Below are 17,905 nucleotides of genomic sequence, written 5' to 3'. Positions count from 1 at the left end.
TCTCTACCAGTGCGGAGTCGGATGAGACGCGAGCTGTGCGCAGCCGATGGCACGATAATGAGAAAGAGCGGACTCAGTCTCAGACGGTGCATGTACCACCGGATATTGGAGTTCAGTATAATTTAGTAGACGTCCAGCAAAAGTACTAGTTGCAATCGGCAGCCTCATTTCAGCTCATTTCACGGTGAAGATTCGATACACGGGAAGAATAGTCAGCATATTTGACAGTAGCTGTACCAATCGCGGAGTGATACATAACAGCTCTGCTGCGACGCGGTACTGGCGCGGCACTTACCACGTCGCGTCGCGTCGAAGAGGCGCGCGTAACTTGAACGCGTCCTTCACAGTCAACGCACTTCCGCGCCCGCCATCGTCTCCCCGCATATTGAGAACCTGATAGTACCATCACCACCCGCTGTGTTTTGACAGGCAGTCTGGCCCGCCCTTCCACACACAACTCCATCACGCTCGGTCCCTTCAAGTGCGGTCATGGACGTGCCATTCGTATCCTCTGGAGCTATCAGTAGATCCCACTATGCCCTCGTCAGAAAGATCGAGACTGCACAGACTTCCCAACTCGCGGACCAATACATCTTCGCGGAAGTCGACTTGATACACTCTCAGCTCTCGCGCTCCACCCTTACCCTAGTGCGTCCCAGTTCTCACGTCGTCGCGGTACTGTGCTCATGAAGCGAACAGAAGCAATGCAGGGAATGTTTGATCATATTGCTCTACTGCGCCATGAATGTGGCTACGGAGGGAGTGGTTGACCTAGAATTTGCACTCTACCATGCGGTCAATCTCGCAGAGTCAGGTCCCACTGTGCAGGACAAGCGAATAGGTGAGCCTCGTCTCGTACTGAATGGAGGTTCAAGACTGCAACTCCTGTAGGCTACTTATTCTGCGCGGAAGCTATGCCGTCCGACCATGAGCTCCAGCTCATGCTCGTCAATACTCTGCGGAAGGTTCGTACCTTGCACGCCCAGTCACCCACATATGGGGCGCCGGGCTGATTTGCCACAGGATCTCGAGAGCCCCGAGCTCCCCCGTATCTGCCTGGCGTTAGATACGCTCATCCAGTTCTCTACGGCTGACGTGATTCCCGCCATCCATACACGCCTCGCGGACCTTCTCTCGTTCACCTCGTCAGTAGGTAGTCTCTACCTGAGTCCGCGCCTCATCAGCTTACCGCAACACCCTGACGCGACTCACACGATGCGTACGTATCATTTGCGCGCAGACCGCACGTACGCCGGCGCGCGCTGCTCGCGTTTCATAAGCTCTCGAAGCACGATACGGGCATCTTGAGTGATGTTATCGAGAAGGTCGAGAAACGGATGACGGATGCGGATTGGGTGGTAGGGAGCGCTGCGCTCAACGTTTGGGTTGATTTATTCAAAGTGAGTGCGCAGCCCACGAATTGGTGCCCTCCCAATATTGATTCCGCATATAGGCGGGCCAGCTGTCTTCAGACAGGTATCATCAGGCGTTGTCCGCACTGCTCACATCCGCATGGCGTGCACGTTCGGAGCCGACGAAGAATGTGCTACTACCCAAGATCCTAGGATGCCTCCAATTGGTCGCGTACGTCATTCCGCCTCATCATGCCATGTCTACATAGTCATCCTGCGGTCCAGTCCAGCCGCAGATGACGTCCGCACGATCCTCAAGGTCATCAAATCTTGCGTTGCCTACGGTCCCTCCGCAAGAGGTAAGCCCCACCAACTGTTTCACATAGACGTAGCTCCCGCTCACGCCACCGCGCCTAGCGGCCCTCCATGCAAGCTACCTCACCATCTCCCACGCATCCACCGCCGTGCTCCTCCCCGCGCGGACCACGCTCATCGACGCGCTCCGCCCGCTCATAGCCTCGCCGGCGCCGGCGCCGAATGAAGTGTATGTATTCGTGTCGTGCCTCGGCGCGCTCGACCCTGTACTCTGGGCGGGCACACGCGCGGACGTGCCGGCGGTATTGGAGGGATGGGAGGTCGAACGCGTCGTAGCACTCCTCGAGGCGGAGGACCACACTATCCGGCTGAAGGTCAGTCGGCTTCTTACTGTGTCTCGTACGTGCGGGCACTGATTCTCCGCACATCACAGACTATGCGTGTCCTTCACCGCGTGGATGCCGCCATCCTCGAGGCTTATTGCACGCGTCTTCTGTCTTCGGCTGTCTCCCCGTCGTCTGCGGACACTTCCGAGACGGTCCGCAGGCTGCTCGAACTCGCGGACGTCCTGTCGGGCGTGGATGGGGAGGCGTACGCGGGACACGTAATACGCATCTGCGAGGCATCCGAAGGCGAGGCGGGGATGCCCGCGCCGCTCGAGAAGAGGCCTGTCGTACAAGGGGTAGTGGAAGGCGCTCTGGTTAAGATGCGAGATGGTGAACTTCAGTGTTACCTAGCTTTGAGATAGCGGAGGTTAATTTGTGTATGAGTATAGCAAACGCCGAGTTCAAGAGCGGGTGCGTCGGCGCGCTCTTTGCGCGGGTACCGGAGGTGGAGGCGGAGGTCGGACCAACGCTGATGGTCATTCTCACTGCGCTGATTGTGGAATACCTTCCTCTCTCACCTCTCTCGCCCACCGCGCTCCTGCGCGGACTGGGAGGTCGAGCCGGATCATATAATGGTGCGTGCTCTGTCGTCATGTCTCGAAGAACGCACCATGTAGACTGATGATTTGGCATCTCAACATTTGGCATGGACAGTTTCTATCCAAGACGCTTGTCTGCTGTGTATGATCCGGCTGGCAGCGGAATGCGAGAAGGTTCCGTCTGAAATTGCGGACGCGGTGGGAAGGCTGAAGGAGACGAGTAGGGCGTATATCCGGAGGGTGCGTAATCGTCTGTGGTTCCCTTCCATTCCATGATACTGATAGACACTTGGTAGCGATGTGATCAATTCCTCGACCTGTCGTCTCGGCCAGGTACGCTGAAGGAGGTCCTTGCGGACGCGAGGTCGCCATCGGTGCGTACGCCTTCCCCAATGTATGCGCAGACATGCTCATCTGTCACAGCTCCCCGACTTCGCCGCCGCCCTTGAAACATACAAACCTGCACAAGCTCCCTCCTCGCCGTCATACTCACCCCGTTCCCCGCCCCTGCGCCCCGTCCCTCACTCACCCGATCGCCCATCCTCCCGCGCTTCATCCCAGGGCGCCAAGCTCCGTTATGACGCGTACGACCCGCCGAGGCCTGTGCAGCGCCATTTCGTGCGTAGGCTAAGTGCCGGATCAGATGCGAGCTCGCGGTTCGTCGGCCAGCGGGGACGCGCGGTGGAGGGGCAAGACCCCTTGGCAAGAACGATGAGTCCAGGCGACTTGGCGCTCGCTGCGGGGGATGAGCTGGAGACGCTGTCGGTGGTACGTTCTGTTAGTAGATGCTGTGTGATGATACTAATGTTGTGTCTAGGCGTCGCCGAGGCAGACTCCCTCATTACCGGTCGTCAATGTCATGGATGAAGATAATTTGGTGCGTGGTTTCCTTGCTGCACGCCGATGCGTTGTCCTGAACTTTGAAGTAGACGACGAGAGCGGACCTCATTGCTCTCGACTCGCCGTTTATGTCAGAACCGGTTGCTTCGATCTCGGACGTACTGGGCCATATGCGTGATCTCAATGTTGTTTCGGAAGATGACTTTCGGCAGGAGTGGGACGGCATGTCGGACTCGAATGCAAGAGGCTGGTGCGAAGCATCCCCGGAGACGGTGGTCGAACGGCTACAGAATGCAAGCGGGCATTGGAATGTGAGGTTTATGCCTGCTGAGCAGGAACCTTTCCCTGGTACGTCGACTGTAGGGATGCCTGGGGTGACACCTGTTCATCACCCGACGTCATCCAGGCGATACGAAAGTGCTGGTCCAAGCAGGCCAGGCCAGCCGCGCGCTCCTCCGCATTAAAGCGAGCGAAGACAACACCTCCCTCTGGCATATGCGTTGTCAAGATGCGCAGCTACGCACCGGAATCAAAGGTATATTGTCCGAGTCGGAGATGTAATGCTTCCGAATATGCTGAATATGCTGTTGTGTATGCTATCGAGACGTTTGATTGTACTGCTGTCCTTGAAAGCAATGGAATGTGCACACTTTTTAGTACTACCCTTCGTATCATCGAGACTGGACGTAGTCATCTATCTTAAGCAAGACCACTACGCTCGTAGAGACCAGCAAAGGCTGAACGACATCTTCCTCCTCTAATAAGTGCCCTAGTACAATGGCAGTCGGGTTCTGGGTGAGTGCAAGTGAAACGGCAGGGAGTGCGTGTCTCTGCTGTTAAGAGCCCTCCAAACGCTCTCAGCTGTCCCTGCCAGTGCATGCGCAGCTCTCTGAGTCCCCCGACGTTTGTCGTCGTCGTTCTCTACTGCGTTGATTCATTCGATCACAGGCTCACTCATCCGCTCCAACCGAGTCGGCAGGTACAAACGCTCTCGCAATGACTTCCACTCAATGCGTCGACTCAATTTTTCAGAGTGAGGCATCAGATCTTTATGACAAAACTTGGGGCCGACAGTGGCCACAGCACTCAAACAAGATCGTCAAGACCGATGTTGTAACCACCGGACACACCCTACCCATCAATGGGGGCGCCGCTCTCAATGAGAACGACGAGTCTGGCTCAGTCGACAAAGATGCGGATTATGTCTACGGCGACGGCGCCGACCTCGCCATACCTGAGGAACTCAGGTACGTCTGTCTAGAACAAATGACGGAGGTTGCGCAAGCTCTCGGCTCGACCACGGCCATCCAGGATGTCCTCATCATCCGCGATGAGTATGTCCAGCTCCGCAAGATGATGGAGGAGGGCAATCTACGGGACAAACGCGCTATCGTGGTGGTAGGCCAGCCAGGGATCGGTTCGTTAAGCAGTCATTTTTGTATCCAGTCGAATGCTGATTCCTGCTTGAAACCTCGCAGGAAAGACCACCTTCCTCTTATACCTTCTCTTGCATCGTCTCGAGCGCAGACTTCCAACGGCAGTCCAACTTAGTCCCCACTTCTACAACATCTTCGACGAGGAAGGCGCCACGGCTCGTGCCATCAATGTCTATGACAACCGACTCAGAAGTGTTGGGCCCTGAGTGACAGCAACACCGACATAGTCATGCCGTGCGCGCCCTTTCGAAACCGCGCAAAGTTTGTCATCCAGGCGACATCGCCCAGACCCGAGAGGTGGAAGGAATGGCTAAAGCAAAAGATGGGCCGTCTCGTCATCTCTGCTCTGCCCAAGGTACTGGAGATAGGAGCAATCTTGTAGGCCGACTCAGTACTCCTGCGCCGGATCTCTACTCACAAAACCCCTTCCCACAGGAAAGAGCTCCAGTTCGACCCGTCTTCTACTCTTTGCCTCGTGCGCAAGTGGGGGCCATCGATCCGGAACATCATCTGCATCACGGAGGATTGTATGTATGAGAAAGGCCCTCGAAGTATTAGCGCGAGCTTCAGCAGTGCATATATGCGCGGATCCGTTGTCTGTCAACGCGATGTCGGGAAAGGGGCGGAAGGCAGATAGCGAAGGCTCCAACCTCGTCTTCCTTCGTCCTCACCGTGAGGCCGGCGACCTCTGGCAAAGCGTCCCTTTCATCCCGACGAAGTACCTCAGCGACATCTTCGAAGAGTATCGCAGCAGATTGTCGAATGACAGATCCCTCCAGCTCTTCCGTGCCTTCAGTCCGCACTCCTACACGAGGGCACCCGGCGGCTGGGTCCACGAAACCAATATGCATGCTCGCCTGAGTAGAGGTGCGCCAGCTCTCCGCATCTTTCGAGACCAAGACGAGAAGGAGATGCTACCATCGAGTCATCTCCTCCCCGGTACGGCGGCCGGAATCAAGACCATAGGTGTGCGCGACTCCTTTTATTGGTTCCCGTGTGTGAGCAACTTCCCGGGAATCGACGGTGTCCTCGGGGATACCGACGGCAACATTTACACCGTGCAGGCGACAATTGCAGAGGAGCACCCCACCCCCGTCGAAGGACTTCAAGAGGTCTGGAGGCGCCTCAAAGTCGCCGTTCGAACGAGCCGTACTTGGCACTTCGTCCTTGTCGCAGACCGCCGGACAGTGGCAGATACATACGTGGAGCGATTTTCAGAGAAGTTGGATGGCCTCACGCTTGGTCCTGCCGGTGCTCGTGTACCTGTGCATGTGTGGGGTTGCGTTCTCTAAACAGAATGAAACAGCGGCAGGCCCAGACAGACTGGTTGGGCACAAGCCACTGGGAAATTGATGACATCGTCCAATCGGAGCTGCCCTAGGAAATGGGGTGATGGTGCTTGATGTTTGCACCGTGAGCAAGAACATTTCCCTGGTGTGTCAGCTGTAGGGGTGCCTGCAATGACACCTGTTAACTGCCCGACGTAAACGCAGGTACCACAGAAAGATAGTGGTCCAAGCAGGCCAGGCAAGCCGTGCCGTCTTCCGCCTCGCAGCGAACGAAAACAAAACATCTCTCCGGCATATGCGTGGTCAGGATGTACCGCTACGCATTGGAATCAAATACCTCTTGTCCGAGCCAGAGATGCAATGTTCCTCGAATGGTTACTATCGAGATGTTTGATTACACTGCTGTATTACAATGAGATGTGCATTACACTTCCTACTACACTTCGGATCATCGGGACTGGACGTAGTCGTCTATCTTGAGCAAGAGGCACACGGTTTCGGTCGCGAGCTCCACTGCACTGGTCGAGACAAGCAGAGGCTGAACGACGTCCTCCTCCAGAATGTTAGAGATGAGGCCCTACATTGACAGTCAGTAAGCTGGAGGACGCAGCCAAGGTGCACACATTACTTTGCGGACGTTGATGCCTGCGTTGCGCTCGCCCATGGCGTGCCTGTTCCGGAGCTCCGTGACAATGGCGATGGGGTTGAGACCAGCATTCTCGGCCAACGTCGTGGGGATGACCTCGAGCGCGTCCGCATACGCCTGGAAGCAGTACGCCTCCATGCCCTTCAGGGACTGGCGTACTGCGAGAGCAGTCGGAGACGTGATCTCCGGTGCGCCACCACCTGCAATGAGCGCACGCTTCTTGACGAGGCACCGGACGACGCAGAGCGCGTCGTGGAGACTGCGCTCGCACTCCTCCAGGACGAGGTTGTTGCTGCCCATCGCGAGCACGCTGACCGTGCGCCCACGGTTCTTGACGCCTGTGATGCGCACGACCTTCGCGCCGGCATGGTGCTTCTCCTCGACGAGGTCGCTATCCGAGCTTTCCTCCGTGAACGCCTCATGTCCGACACGGGCTTGCACCCGATGCTCTTGGAGAGGAACTCATCTCGTCCGCTCGACGTCTTTCACGACAGGATGTTGAGGCGCTTGAGGAAGGTGAGCGAGGTATCATCGACGGCGTCGCGGAGATGGACTTCTGGATGAGGAGAACGTTGCAGTTGGCCTTCTTGATCTTCTTGCAAATATTGAGCAGGTATTGTCTGCCCTCCTTGATCACTTTGTCCATTTGCCGATAGTCGTTGATGACGACGGTGTTGTCCATCTAGCAGCATGTTTATTCAGAAGCCAGTTGCATAACAAGCTTGTGGACTTACATCTGGTTTTGGTGCGCTGAGCTGGAATTGGATTATACCAATCTTCGCCTTCTCTATGCGTGTTGGGCCTCCGGCGGCGACGACCACGTTTTGGTTCAATACGACACCATCGACCAACTCCGTATCTTCGATCGTGCCACCAACCTTCTTGACAACGCGGATATCTCTCAGGTCAACATTGGACGATGTCGGAGTCACCAGACGCGTCACTGCTTGCACAGCGATGGGCGCGAGAGTGGAAGAGTATTGAGACACATCTAACACGACCCTGAGTATACTGGGCGAGCTGCAAGCCAGAAAGACTCGCCTTGGAATTCAAGGAGGTGGTTGCCGCGCGAAGGAGTGACGATTTGTCAGAGAGGTCGATGGGCATTGATATTTCTGTCAAATATTCCACAGCCTTCGCAGAGGCTTTCAGAAAAGACTCGGCAATGATCGTCGGATGCATGCCCTTTTGCAGCATCTTCTCCGCAGCGCCGAGAAAGCTTCCTGCAAGGACCACAACAGATGTTGTACCGTCTCCCGCCTCGACATCCTGTGCTGCCGAGAGGTCGACGAGCTATATACATGGTCAGACGCGGTTTCGTGGTCAAGCGTTAGGGTATATTACCATCTTTGCCGCGGGATGCAAAGCCTGGATACTTTTCAGAATGGTGGCGCCGTCGTTGGTGATGATGAGCTCTCCCTTCGGCGTTTGGATCTGCATACGGCTTCAGTGTGTCGCCAAATAAGCGATGTTCACCCGTGCGCACCATCTTGTCCATACCCCTCGGGCCCAGCGATGTTCTGACCGCATCGCTGATAGCTATTGCGCATGATGAGGCCAACATTCGGAGTCTCGAGAACGCGTAATGGCGTACCTTTTGCTGCGACCATATTCGACAAACGCACTTCCATGGGTTTGCCCTTGACGAAGATACAACTTAACTGCCGGGCAGACACCCCGCACAACGTACTCACCTTGTCATTGAAGGCCGTGTTCGAGTTCAAGCGCGTTGCTTGAGGTACTGGTGCTGTTGCGGAGGCCATGGCGAGGATGTAGGAGGAGAGGAGGACCTGGCTTGAATAAATGAGCGCGACACGCGAATCGCGATCCTAGCAGATGCACGTGACTCGAGTATTACGTCGCTCATTGGGACATGCTCGACCGCGTCCTGGCCGCGTAACGGCTCCTTCACTCTCGTCCACTACCTGCTCCCCACAACACATGGACATGGTGCGAGGATAACTTACCTACATGGCCGAGCAGTCTCGCTCACGTTTCCTCCTAGAATCCGTTTGGTACAGGGCCGGCTGGCCTATTCGCCCAACTCGCGGGGTTTGTGGCTTGCATTCATCTGCCGCTTTAGATTGCATGGGCTGACACGGCGATCTTGCGCAGAGGCCTTGGACCTCTTGGGCATGGACTGGGGCGTCCTCCGGCGCGTGCTTATGATGAATACTTCAGAGCATACAGCGTTGCCATGCTTCCGGGCCGTGAGCGAGAGAACCTCAGCTATGGTGGCAAGAGTGCGTGTTCTCATGCTGCTATCATCCTTCACCACAATGCCTGACATATCATCAGTAATTATGCCTCAATCGGCACTCGCGAGCATCACTCAAATGGACTGGAGCCCCCTTGGATGTTTAAGCTGCGTAACCCAGAGAACCCAGCTGCCTCTACGCATGCCGGTGTATTGGAGTTCATCGCGGAAGAGGGTTGTGTGCACCTTCCACAGTGGATGATGAAGACCTTGAGATTGAATGAGGGCGATGCGATCCGCGTGACCGGAGCAGAACTACCCAAGGGACAATTCGTCAAGCTACAGGCGCAGAGCACCATGTTCCTCGAGATCTCGGATCCCAAAGCAGTGTAAGTCAGATTACTCTGGACGAATTGCATTATCGCTCACGGACAGGCTGGCGCAGTCTGAACAAGCACTGCGCAACTTCTCCGCTTTGACACAGGGCGACATCATCGACATTTCGTATAACTCCATCGTGTTCGGTCTCCTCGTGATGGAAACAATGCCAGGCGGGGAGGGCATCAGCGTACTAAACACCGATCTTGAAGTCGACTTTGCAGCTCCCGTTGGCTACGTTGAGCCCGAGCGTCCGAAGCCCCCGCCACCGTCGACCATGGCGTCCAAGCTCAACATTGACGTGAACTCTCAGACGCCTGGTTCCTCGCGCCCATCTTCGTCACTAGGCGGCACTTGGGACCCTCGGGCTCTCGCAGTGTCGCGGTCAGCAAAGGCGGTGATCAGTGGGAGAGCTTCAAAGGCAAGGGGGAGACTCTAGGTGGACGGAAAACGAAGGGCAAGGGCATCGGCGCGCGGCCTATCGAGGACACTGTGATAGAAGCAAGATTATCCGTACGGAGTGAGTGGCGGTCTTCATCCGATATCATGGTCTTTCGTTAACACTGTCCGTTAGCCAGCCCCGGATAGTGACCAATGAAATACTGGAAACTGAAGCATCTGCCCCTGCCCCGTTGAACCTACCCTTCGGCAAGCTGTTTTTGGCTACAGGATCGCACCCTACCAACCCCCCGATGCCAACCGGAGGCGCAGCAGGTATATCCATAATGTTGGCCACCATCATCGGCCGTTTGTACTAATGTTTTACCCAGTCGCAAACATTCACCGGTTCCGGTAATTCTCTCAATGGGCGGGCCACAGGACAGACCCTCTCCGGATCGACGTCGTCTAAAGGCAAGGCCAAAGAAGAGTCCAGCTCAAGTACAAGTTGGGGCTCGGGCGGACAAACACTGGGCGCACGCACCGCTCCTGTACCCATGCCCGATGTGAACAGCCAGGGGCGTGCTCCGCCGAGTAGAGCTCCGGTGCAGAAAGGGCGGTCGCCTACTCCTGAACGGGCATACGACTCGGACGAGATGGAGTCGGATGACGAGAGCGTGATCTACATCAGTGATGATGACGATTAGTAGATGAGCATGAGTATGGAAGAGAGATGGTGTGTTGCATGGTTCTTGTCAGCGACGTCTGCAGTCGAGCGGTCGAGTAGTTTGTATATCATTGTACATTGTCCATATGTCACGCTACAGCAATATAGATCACTGTGTAAAGAGTGGTTGTCTCGTACCGATTCGCTACATTAAGAGGGCACTCAAAGCATGACAACGCCAATGCCCTTCCCAGCCGGAACGCCGCCAACGGTGGTCACTCCTGCCAGAGGAGCGGTCCGCCAGTTGTACAGGTAGTAGTTTAACATGCCGTCGCCCGTGTGGAACTGTCGTAGCCTAGGTCAGTACCCCTGTAGCAAGGAATCCAGCGGGATACTGCTCACCCGGAGATCTGACAAAAACTGAACGTTGTCCATGAGGGTCAGCGCGTTCAGGACGTCAAATTCGCAACGGCTCGCAATGACGAGGCAGTCCCCGATGATCTCCTCGAGGCGCTTCTTGAGCCTCCCGTCTTCCTCGGCACCGTCGAGGAACGCGACGTCCGTGCCGTAGTAGAAGACGTATGCAGCTTTGAGGAGGTTGTGCTTGTCCGTCGTCATCACCGTTGAGGGCAGCAACGAGAACGAGAAGTAGTCCGTAATCTTGTGCGTCTCCGGGTTCTGCACGGGCGCACCCTCAGTGTCAACGCCCACGCGAACATCGGTGAACCCGCACGCACCTCGACGACATACGACCACACGACCTGCTCCTCCCGGGGAGTCTTCCAGCTGTCGGGCGTGGTAGGGCCCACGCCGCGCCCACTGAGAAGCACATGGCGGATCTCGTCCTCGTTCATGATGTGCGCCATCCCGAAGCGGTCCATGTACCTCCCGTACAGCGCCGTCACCTGCGGCACGTCGCGGTCCTCCATCTCGCGGAGCCCGTGCGCGAGCAACTTGGGCGTCTCGGGGAGCTTGTTGAGCCGGATGAGGCGCGCCAGCGTCATGTTGGAGGGCACGGAGGTGAAGTTGACCTCGACGAGCTTCTTGACGTTGAGCATGCGGTGGTAGTACCTGGGGCGTGTTCGTGAGCGGATGAGGGGGCTGCTTTGCCGGCGCGTGCTTACCGGCATGTCGAGATTGGGGTGGGAAGGAGGAGGCCCGCCGTGTATAGGGCTTGGAAGATGCCCTTCAAGTGACATTGTCGGGTGACCTCCTTGATCAGTACTGGTGCAAGGCGCTTGGAACGGAGTTTCTTGTGTACGCAGAGGAAGTTGACCTCGCTCGCCTGGAAGGTGCTACATGCCATCAGGAAACTGAACGTCAAACGCAACGCACGAGAGGAGACTCACTTATCTCGAACCCGAATGGTCATGGGCACACCGGAGATGAATGCGACGAGTTTCTTGTTAGATGCAACACGCACGCCGATGTGCCATTCCTTGTGGTACCCTGGCGGCTGGAGAGCCCAGTGCAGGAAGTGCGCAGAATACTGGAAGCGGAACGACGCGACGTCGTCCTCGACGTAGTGGCCGGAGAGCAATTCGTACACTTCCCGTAGCTGTCCGGGGATTTAGACAGGGGCACACGAGAGAGCGTTAACGCAGGGCTTACTTGTACGGGATCGTTGACATCAACTGTCGTCCACTCAAAGTCCTTCGGAAGAGGGTACGGTTCCTGGCGCACTTCCTCTGGTGGCTTAGACGGCTCGATGTATCCATCAGCAGTTGGAACCTCCTCTCCTGCATATCCCGTCAGAAAGACCAATCGCATAGGCACGTCCGCGCTCACCAAGCTGAGGGACCGGCTGCGTAGCCCAGAACTACCACGCGAGTCGTGAGCGGTCCTGCCGATCCCATGTCGACGTTGCAAACACACCTTGTGTCCGCCCATATCCTTCTGGTTCTTCCCTCCGATCCCCGCCTTGCCTTGGATAACATCCTTGATTTTCATTTGTTCCAGCGCGGCGCGCACAGTCGCAGCATCCGCCTGCCCGCCCTCCTCGCCGCCCTCCTGGCGCACCTTCTCCAGCACAGTGCTCACGAGCGCGTCCGGGATGCCGTCCTTGTTCCCGGGGCGGAGCGCATTCAGAGCCTTCAACGCCTTGGACCGCTTCTTCTTTTTCTTCTTGCTCGACGTGGACGGTGTGCTCGACTCGGGCAGACTGGACCCGGCAGGCTCGGGCTCGTCCTCAGAGCCCTCGGAGCCAGTCTCCTCGCCGTCGTCGGCCTCAGGGCGCTCCTCCTCGGAATCAGCGACCTGCTTCTCCTTCGCTTTCTGGGACGGGGCCATGGGTATACGGGGCGGCTGGTGGTAGTAGTACGGAGGAGAGACGCGTGTAGCGCGTGTACCAGTCCGAGGAGCGCCTCACGGTGCATGACGCAGTACTTGGCGGCAGATTGTCTACACCGCGATTTGCCAGAATCCGGCAGATCGGATGCGAGATACACAGTACAACGATTGATTGCTAGCGAGCACTGCCTACAGACACACCACTCGTCCCCACACGCCGCCGCCTCTTCACCCGGTCAGCCATGCTCAGATGACTGTCAACTACAGGCAGCGTCGATGCAACCTCGTCAATCTCCGTCTCCTCCGACTGCTCAACCACGACTATTTTGCGCTTCCGCGGACTCGCAGACGGTGTAGGAGTATCCGGTGGAGTGGCGAGCCCTGCTGCCGTTCTACCTCGTCGTGGTTTCTGGCCCTGAACTGAAGGTGATGGGGACGGGCTGGGAAGCCCGTAGGAGGCGAAGGACTTGAGGTCAGAGGTGAACAGGACCTGTGAGCAGTCAGAAGTCAGCGATACTGTTCCCATCCTCTACGAAGCGGGAAAGACCAACCGAGTGTGCCCAACCCGCACAATCACCCCAAACAGCGGTAAGCTTACTGCTCACCGCATCGTACAATTTCGGATTCATCGCCGCCTTTCCCTTCGACGTGCCGCTCACACCGTAATGCTTCATGGCGATCTGGTGGACGTGGGTATCTACGGGTATAACTTCTCTCTGCGACTGAGTCAGCGCTGTGCAAACCGGGCATACGACTGGAACGCACCTTATCCAGACTCATGAGGAGAATACAGTCAGCGACTTTCCGGCCAACGCCCATCAGCTTTAGCAGCTCTTCGCGCGCCTCCGTCGTGCATGTAGTCCTTAGTGTATGTAGCCATTTCTCGGCAGGCTCAAGTCCACCCTCGCCTGCGCTTCCTGTACCGTGTGCCTCGACCAACATCTTCGCTGTCTTCTGGATGAACTCGGCGCGGTATCCAAAGCCCAACGTTCGCAGCGTTGCAGATACTCCCGGTGCAGCCAGAACAGAGGGCGGAGGAAATGAATGGTACGTCTCGGTTTCTGATGATTCCGGGGATACGGGACCTGGCAGTGTTGCCAATGGTGGTGAGTAGTGCTGACAGAGGGCTTTGACCATCTTCGTTATTCGAGCGATGTTGTTATTCGACGAGCATATGAACCTAACGGCCTGTTCCAATCAGTGCGCGCGAGCGTTATCAGGCCACATACGAGATGAGGTTCTCGAAAGGGTCCTGTCTCAGCATCCTAATGCCACTGAACCGCTGGCTGCAATGGCGTTCAAAGACAGGGTCGCGCTTCGCCCACTGGTCGTAGAGGTCCACGAGGTCCACGTCAAGCTGAAAGTAGTCTCGGATCCATGCTAGCGTCTCCTCCTCCCTCTGATCAAGCGCTTTCGTAGGCGGAGGAGTTTCAGGGAAGACCGAGCGGTAGAACAGGGTGTCGGTGGATTGGCGGAGACAGACCACGCGGTCACGGAGGCAGAGACGGTACTCATGATTCGGCAGCGTGAATTCGCTGGTGGTAGCATTCAAGGCAAGAGGGAAGACACTCCAGCGAAAGGACTGTCCACATTGCAAGACCGCCGCAAGTGAGAGTTGTGCGAGAGGCAAAGGTAGGGCCCGGAACCCGGCGGGAGCCACACAAGCTTGTGCCATGGCTGGCTTCTGTCTTCCAATAATTATGACGTTGAGCGCTGGGCGCCGAGGTGGACGAAGGGAGGCACGGCGGAGACAGGACTCTGCAGCGCGAACAGCTTGAAGTTGAGTCGACGTTAAGCTTGAGCGCTTGAGCGAGGATGGAAGCAATGTAGGCGCCTCTGTGGCGCGCACAGACCAATCGGGCAACTGTGTAAGTGGCACGGTCCCGCTGTTTCAATGCAAACTATTGCTTCGTACTGCAAGGGCATGCCCCTATGCATGAACCTTCGCTCTGCTCTCTATAACATGTACGTACTCACAGATGCGGCAGATACAAATGGACGACTGTCGCGATGGGATCGTCACATGCGTCACTCAGGCTGCTTAACTTGCTGAAGAACTTCTTGACCAGGCCCAAATCGCCCCAAGATAGCGTGATTCCGCTCATCCCTGGGAGCAAAGGAGAAGCTTATACTGTATTTGCATTTATTTGCTTCAGTATCACTGACCGAACTGATGATATCGGTCTTGATAGCCTCAAGCTCGCAGGCACTAGCCTGAGTAGCTGCATACAGCCATCTGCTCTACCGCGGCCGCCTGTACTGCACATTACCATGGCTGATTCTGCGCCTGCACTTCAGCTGAAAGCTGAAGGCAATTCACTGTTCGCAAGTGGCGATCACTACTCTGCGTGGCTCAAGTACGGGCAAGCCATCTCGCACGATGATCAGAACGCGATCCTATATGCCAATCGCGCAGCGGCCTTGATCCACTTGGGCATGTCAGTTGCCGTGTATATGCTGTATGCGCGCTCGAATAATGTCTGTACAGGTTCCCGGAGGCAAAATCTGATGCGCAGAAGGTTCAACTCTGCTCTATGTCTGCCGATGCCACCAAACGGAGCGCACTGACTCGGGTCATCGTGACTCTGAATGTAGGCTACGGAGTTAGATCCGACGTATGCGAAGGGTTGGGGTCGTCTCGCTGCGGCATGCAAAGTGCGCTTCCGCTTTTTTGCTCTTTCTCCACTCATCATGTCCCCATCCGTGGACACTGGCAGGGTCTGCGAGAATATGAGAAGAGTGCCGGATATTTTAAGAAAGCAATAGCTTCCATGCCGACTCGGAAGGAAGATCTCACTGCCGCGATCTTGAAGCAGAAGGAGCAGTGGGAGGTTGAAATGAAGACCGCGCAGGACCATGCAGCGAAACTCTCTGCGGAGATCAGGGAGATGGGAGGCAGGTGGCCTGCGGATCGTGCGAAAGCGATGAAACAAGAGCTTCAGGCTCGTTTGCCTGAGAGTGCAAGCAGCAGCGTGAGTGATCAAAAATATGTTTCATACATGTCGAACCAACTTCGTTGCAAAGGCCTGGGTTCTGTTGCGAGCTTCCGAGGTACGTGTGTGCCATGTTGACCATCACGCAAGTTACTTCATATTTGCGGACTACTTCGCCAGTTCTGGGACAGGGGCATTTTTTCTCTAGCGCAATTCAGGAAGCGGCCAACGATCCGCGGAATAGAAATGTTGATCTGTAACGACGTGGGTGTCATAGTGTCCTTTCTCAGTGTTTATAGTGATGCGCTGTAGGTCGTGGCCTGTCTCACGAACGCCATACTCATCGATGATCGTGTTTTCGACGTGCGCACGCCACAAATGCCAGTGATAGACAAGTGGCCTCTGCAAGGTATGATATTCGAAGAGTCGCGATCAGCGTAACCTAAAGGCGAGTGTCAAAACAGTGGCAATGGAGGAGGAGGCCACTGGCGCATGGAATGACGACGTCCCGGCGCACGAAGTCAAAAGAGAAGCATTGATACGTCAACAACAGGGAGGCTGGGATTCAGTTCGCCGTTCGATTGATACCACTATCCGGTAAGTATGCCGTGCGGCTGCCGGTAACTGCTGGCGGCTTATATACCCTTTTTGTTTTAGCATTAGGATCATGCGAGGGTATCTCGCTACGCGCACCCAGAAAGGCCCACAAGAGGCCCTCACTCACTATAACGCGGCACTGGAATTACTTGAATGGGGACGGACGGGCCCATGGAAAGATGTCCCTCGCGAAGACAAAGGCGAGATCTTCGAGATACATTGGGTGAGGGGCCTTCGTAAGCTGAGGCTAGCAGCAATGAGGGATGTGCGTGCATTGCATTCACCACCGTACTTCAAGTACCCCAGTCAACTGAGGCTGATACATAAGTCACCCAGGCATGCCGACTCGGAGTGGATCCCACGCAGGAACCACTAGCCCCTTTGCTGCAAGTCGTGTATGAAGAGGCCCAAAGCATCATTCGCGAGATGCCAGAGATCGGACAAGCGGCATTTCCAGGAGGGCACCAGGACTACGGAGATGTTCGTGGGTTTGTATCGGCGTTCGGCGTCTATCCTAAGGCTTACGCATTGGCGTAAGTAGGCTGGCCACTCCATTTCTTTAGCACCTCATCTTCACACTCTCCATATGTTCTAGCACTGTCGGGTTCTACCACGAAGTCATGGCATATCGAACGATGGAGAACAATGCCGCGGCAGCGCTCAATCATTACTCCGAGTCGCAGGGGGCTTTTAATCAAGCGGCCATGCTATTCCCTCGGGATGATGAACAGCACATCTGTATGTCTCTATCAATACTGTCCATATGTGTTCTGCTGTCTGAACCCAGATGGTTCTGCCCAAGGGTATCTACATCTTGCGCTACACTCACTGGAAATGTGTGTAGTAGTCCGATTCAGGGTTGCCCTCCGCATCATGGAGCAGCTCCGACTTGATTTACCTGACGCGAAGAAGATCTGGGAATACCCGATTGATACTAGGGAGGCGGGGCATGGAAAAGTCATGCGTCAACTGATAGAGAAGGACTTGCAGTTAGAACGGAAGATGAGGCAGGACATAGCGGACGGGAAGTTCACTCTGAACAGTCTTATACCGCTAAAGTACTTCCACGAGCAAATGTCAAGTCTAGGATGACTGTCACCCAGATTGCCTAGTGTTGTACTTGTACCGTAGTTATTTCTCTTCATATGTTGCTAGCGATCGAATTGAACCGCAGAATTCAAGTTCAAATTCCCGGCAGAGGCAGATGATATAACTTACGTGACCGAGTAGGCTCCACTACTATATCGGGTTACGATCTCGGCCACCTTAGCATTCGACAAGCCCTCCTCACTCTGTATGGGCCATAATGACCTGAATTATTCTACGGAGGTATGTTAAAAGACCTCAGGAATATGAGAAAAATATGAGAAAAAATATACAATCATTGAGTCGAGCTCAGTAGCTAAAATTCTGGTCGAGAGTAGGGTGAGCCACACTGCTTACCAGAAATAGGTATCATCGCAAAGGGTGATTTTTCCTGCACACAGATCTCAGTGTATTGGCTTCAAATTTTGTACAGGCATTACAAGGATGCATTGAGACATGCTACAATTTATTTCATAGCTATAGAAGGGGTGGTTGTTGAATGAGGCTCGAGTGACCGACTACCTAGGCTGTCCGAGATCGTGACCCGATATAGTAGTCCTCTGACTTGGTGCCGCCG

General features: G+C 55.6%; 7 protein-coding genes across 7 annotated transcripts; 4 read left to right on the top strand and 3 right to left on the bottom strand.

Moving 5' to 3' along the window:
* The first annotated feature begins 327 nt into the window (after nucleotides 1-327).
* B0H18DRAFT_905308 (ARM repeat-containing protein) lies at nucleotides 328-4,143 on the top strand. The gene is made up of 16 exons (XM_048041491.1): nucleotides 328-648; nucleotides 700-841; nucleotides 892-965; nucleotides 1,024-1,145; nucleotides 1,241-1,400; nucleotides 1,454-1,584; nucleotides 1,638-1,711; nucleotides 1,770-2,041; nucleotides 2,101-2,383; nucleotides 2,443-2,628; nucleotides 2,708-2,832; nucleotides 2,889-2,966; nucleotides 3,016-3,360; nucleotides 3,410-3,469; nucleotides 3,522-3,780; nucleotides 3,839-4,143. Exons 1-16 carry the CDS (start codon nucleotides 490-492, stop codon nucleotides 3,991-3,993), a joined length of 2,625 nt encoding a protein of 874 aa, XP_047896161.1. The 5' UTR covers nucleotides 328-489; the 3' UTR covers nucleotides 3,994-4,143.
* A 285-nt stretch (nucleotides 4,144-4,428) lies between these two features.
* On the top strand, nucleotides 4,429-6,160 carry B0H18DRAFT_1093567 (uncharacterized protein; the record flags this gene model as incomplete). Its single annotated transcript, XM_048032349.1, has 6 exons — nucleotides 4,429-4,683; nucleotides 4,744-4,849; nucleotides 4,911-5,038; nucleotides 5,059-5,246; nucleotides 5,304-5,395; nucleotides 5,421-6,160. 6 exons carry the CDS (start codon nucleotides 4,429-4,431, stop codon nucleotides 6,158-6,160), a joined length of 1,509 nt encoding a protein of 502 aa, XP_047896160.1.
* Nucleotides 6,161-6,532: 372 nt separating this feature from the next.
* Nucleotides 6,533-8,596, bottom strand: B0H18DRAFT_993034 (T-complex protein 1). Its single transcript, XM_048045167.1, has 10 exons — nucleotides 8,498-8,596; nucleotides 8,398-8,443; nucleotides 8,290-8,342; nucleotides 8,148-8,237; nucleotides 7,841-8,096; nucleotides 7,538-7,794; nucleotides 7,358-7,485; nucleotides 7,235-7,277; nucleotides 6,786-7,208; nucleotides 6,533-6,734 (listed from the first exon to the last, which is right to left on the bottom strand). Exons 1-10 carry the CDS (start codon nucleotides 8,564-8,566, stop codon nucleotides 6,606-6,608), a joined length of 1,494 nt encoding a protein of 497 aa, XP_047896159.1. The 5' UTR covers nucleotides 8,567-8,596; the 3' UTR covers nucleotides 6,533-6,605.
* Nucleotides 8,597-8,699: 103 nt separating this feature from the next.
* Nucleotides 8,700-10,528, top strand: B0H18DRAFT_993033 (ubiquitin fusion degradation protein UFD1-domain-containing protein). The gene is made up of 9 exons (XM_048045166.1): nucleotides 8,700-8,753; nucleotides 8,809-8,855; nucleotides 8,919-9,046; nucleotides 9,182-9,389; nucleotides 9,436-9,698; nucleotides 9,773-9,902; nucleotides 9,953-10,009; nucleotides 10,032-10,092; nucleotides 10,149-10,528. The coding sequence occupies exons 1-9, from the start codon at nucleotides 8,745-8,747 to the stop codon at nucleotides 10,461-10,463; spliced, it is 1,218 nt and encodes a 405-aa protein (XP_047896158.1). The 5' UTR covers nucleotides 8,700-8,744; the 3' UTR covers nucleotides 10,464-10,528.
* A 117-nt stretch (nucleotides 10,529-10,645) lies between these two features.
* Nucleotides 10,646-12,712, bottom strand: B0H18DRAFT_873032 (N-myristoyl transferase; the record flags this gene model as incomplete). The annotated part of the gene is made up of 8 exons (XM_048040265.1): nucleotides 10,646-10,768; nucleotides 10,826-11,101; nucleotides 11,161-11,494; nucleotides 11,548-11,718; nucleotides 11,773-11,981; nucleotides 12,035-12,162; nucleotides 12,185-12,242; nucleotides 12,299-12,712. 8 exons carry the CDS (start codon nucleotides 12,710-12,712, stop codon nucleotides 10,646-10,648), a joined length of 1,713 nt encoding a protein of 570 aa, XP_047896157.1.
* Nucleotides 12,713-13,169: 457 nt separating this feature from the next.
* Nucleotides 13,170-14,357, bottom strand: B0H18DRAFT_848865 (DNA glycosylase; the record flags this gene model as incomplete). Its single annotated transcript, XM_048039580.1, has 4 exons — nucleotides 13,170-13,202; nucleotides 13,264-13,428; nucleotides 13,478-13,892; nucleotides 13,942-14,357. Coding segments are annotated over 4 exons (1,029 nt in total), but the record flags the coding sequence as incomplete, so codon positions are not given.
* Nucleotides 14,358-14,705: 348 nt separating this feature from the next.
* On the top strand, nucleotides 14,706-17,460 carry B0H18DRAFT_993013 (uncharacterized protein). The gene is given in 16 exon segments (XM_048045165.1): nucleotides 14,706-14,755; nucleotides 14,816-14,845; nucleotides 14,902-14,921; nucleotides 14,932-14,950; nucleotides 14,982-15,150; nucleotides 15,201-15,231; nucleotides 15,430-15,684; nucleotides 15,737-15,763; nucleotides 15,826-15,909; nucleotides 15,958-16,054; nucleotides 16,110-16,242; nucleotides 16,303-16,507; nucleotides 16,579-16,775; nucleotides 16,838-16,980; nucleotides 17,045-17,423; nucleotides 17,438-17,460. The coding sequence occupies 11 exon segments, from the start codon at nucleotides 14,984-14,986 to the stop codon at nucleotides 17,332-17,334; spliced, it is 1,629 nt and encodes a 542-aa protein (XP_047896155.1). The 5' UTR covers nucleotides 14,706-14,755; nucleotides 14,816-14,845; nucleotides 14,902-14,921; nucleotides 14,932-14,950; nucleotides 14,982-14,983; the 3' UTR covers nucleotides 17,335-17,423; nucleotides 17,438-17,460.
* Nucleotides 17,461-17,905: the final 445 nt, after the last annotated feature.

Source organism: Fomitopsis serialis (genome assembly GCF_022376445.1).
Source record: "Fomitopsis serialis strain Sig1Antser10 chromosome Unknown B0H18scaffold_16, whole genome shotgun sequence".
Taxonomy (NCBI): Eukaryota; Fungi; Basidiomycota; class Agaricomycetes; order Polyporales; family Fomitopsidaceae; genus Fomitopsis; species Fomitopsis serialis.
Note: the sequence above shows the minus strand (reverse complement) of the source record. Positions and strands in the feature narration are given on the sequence as shown.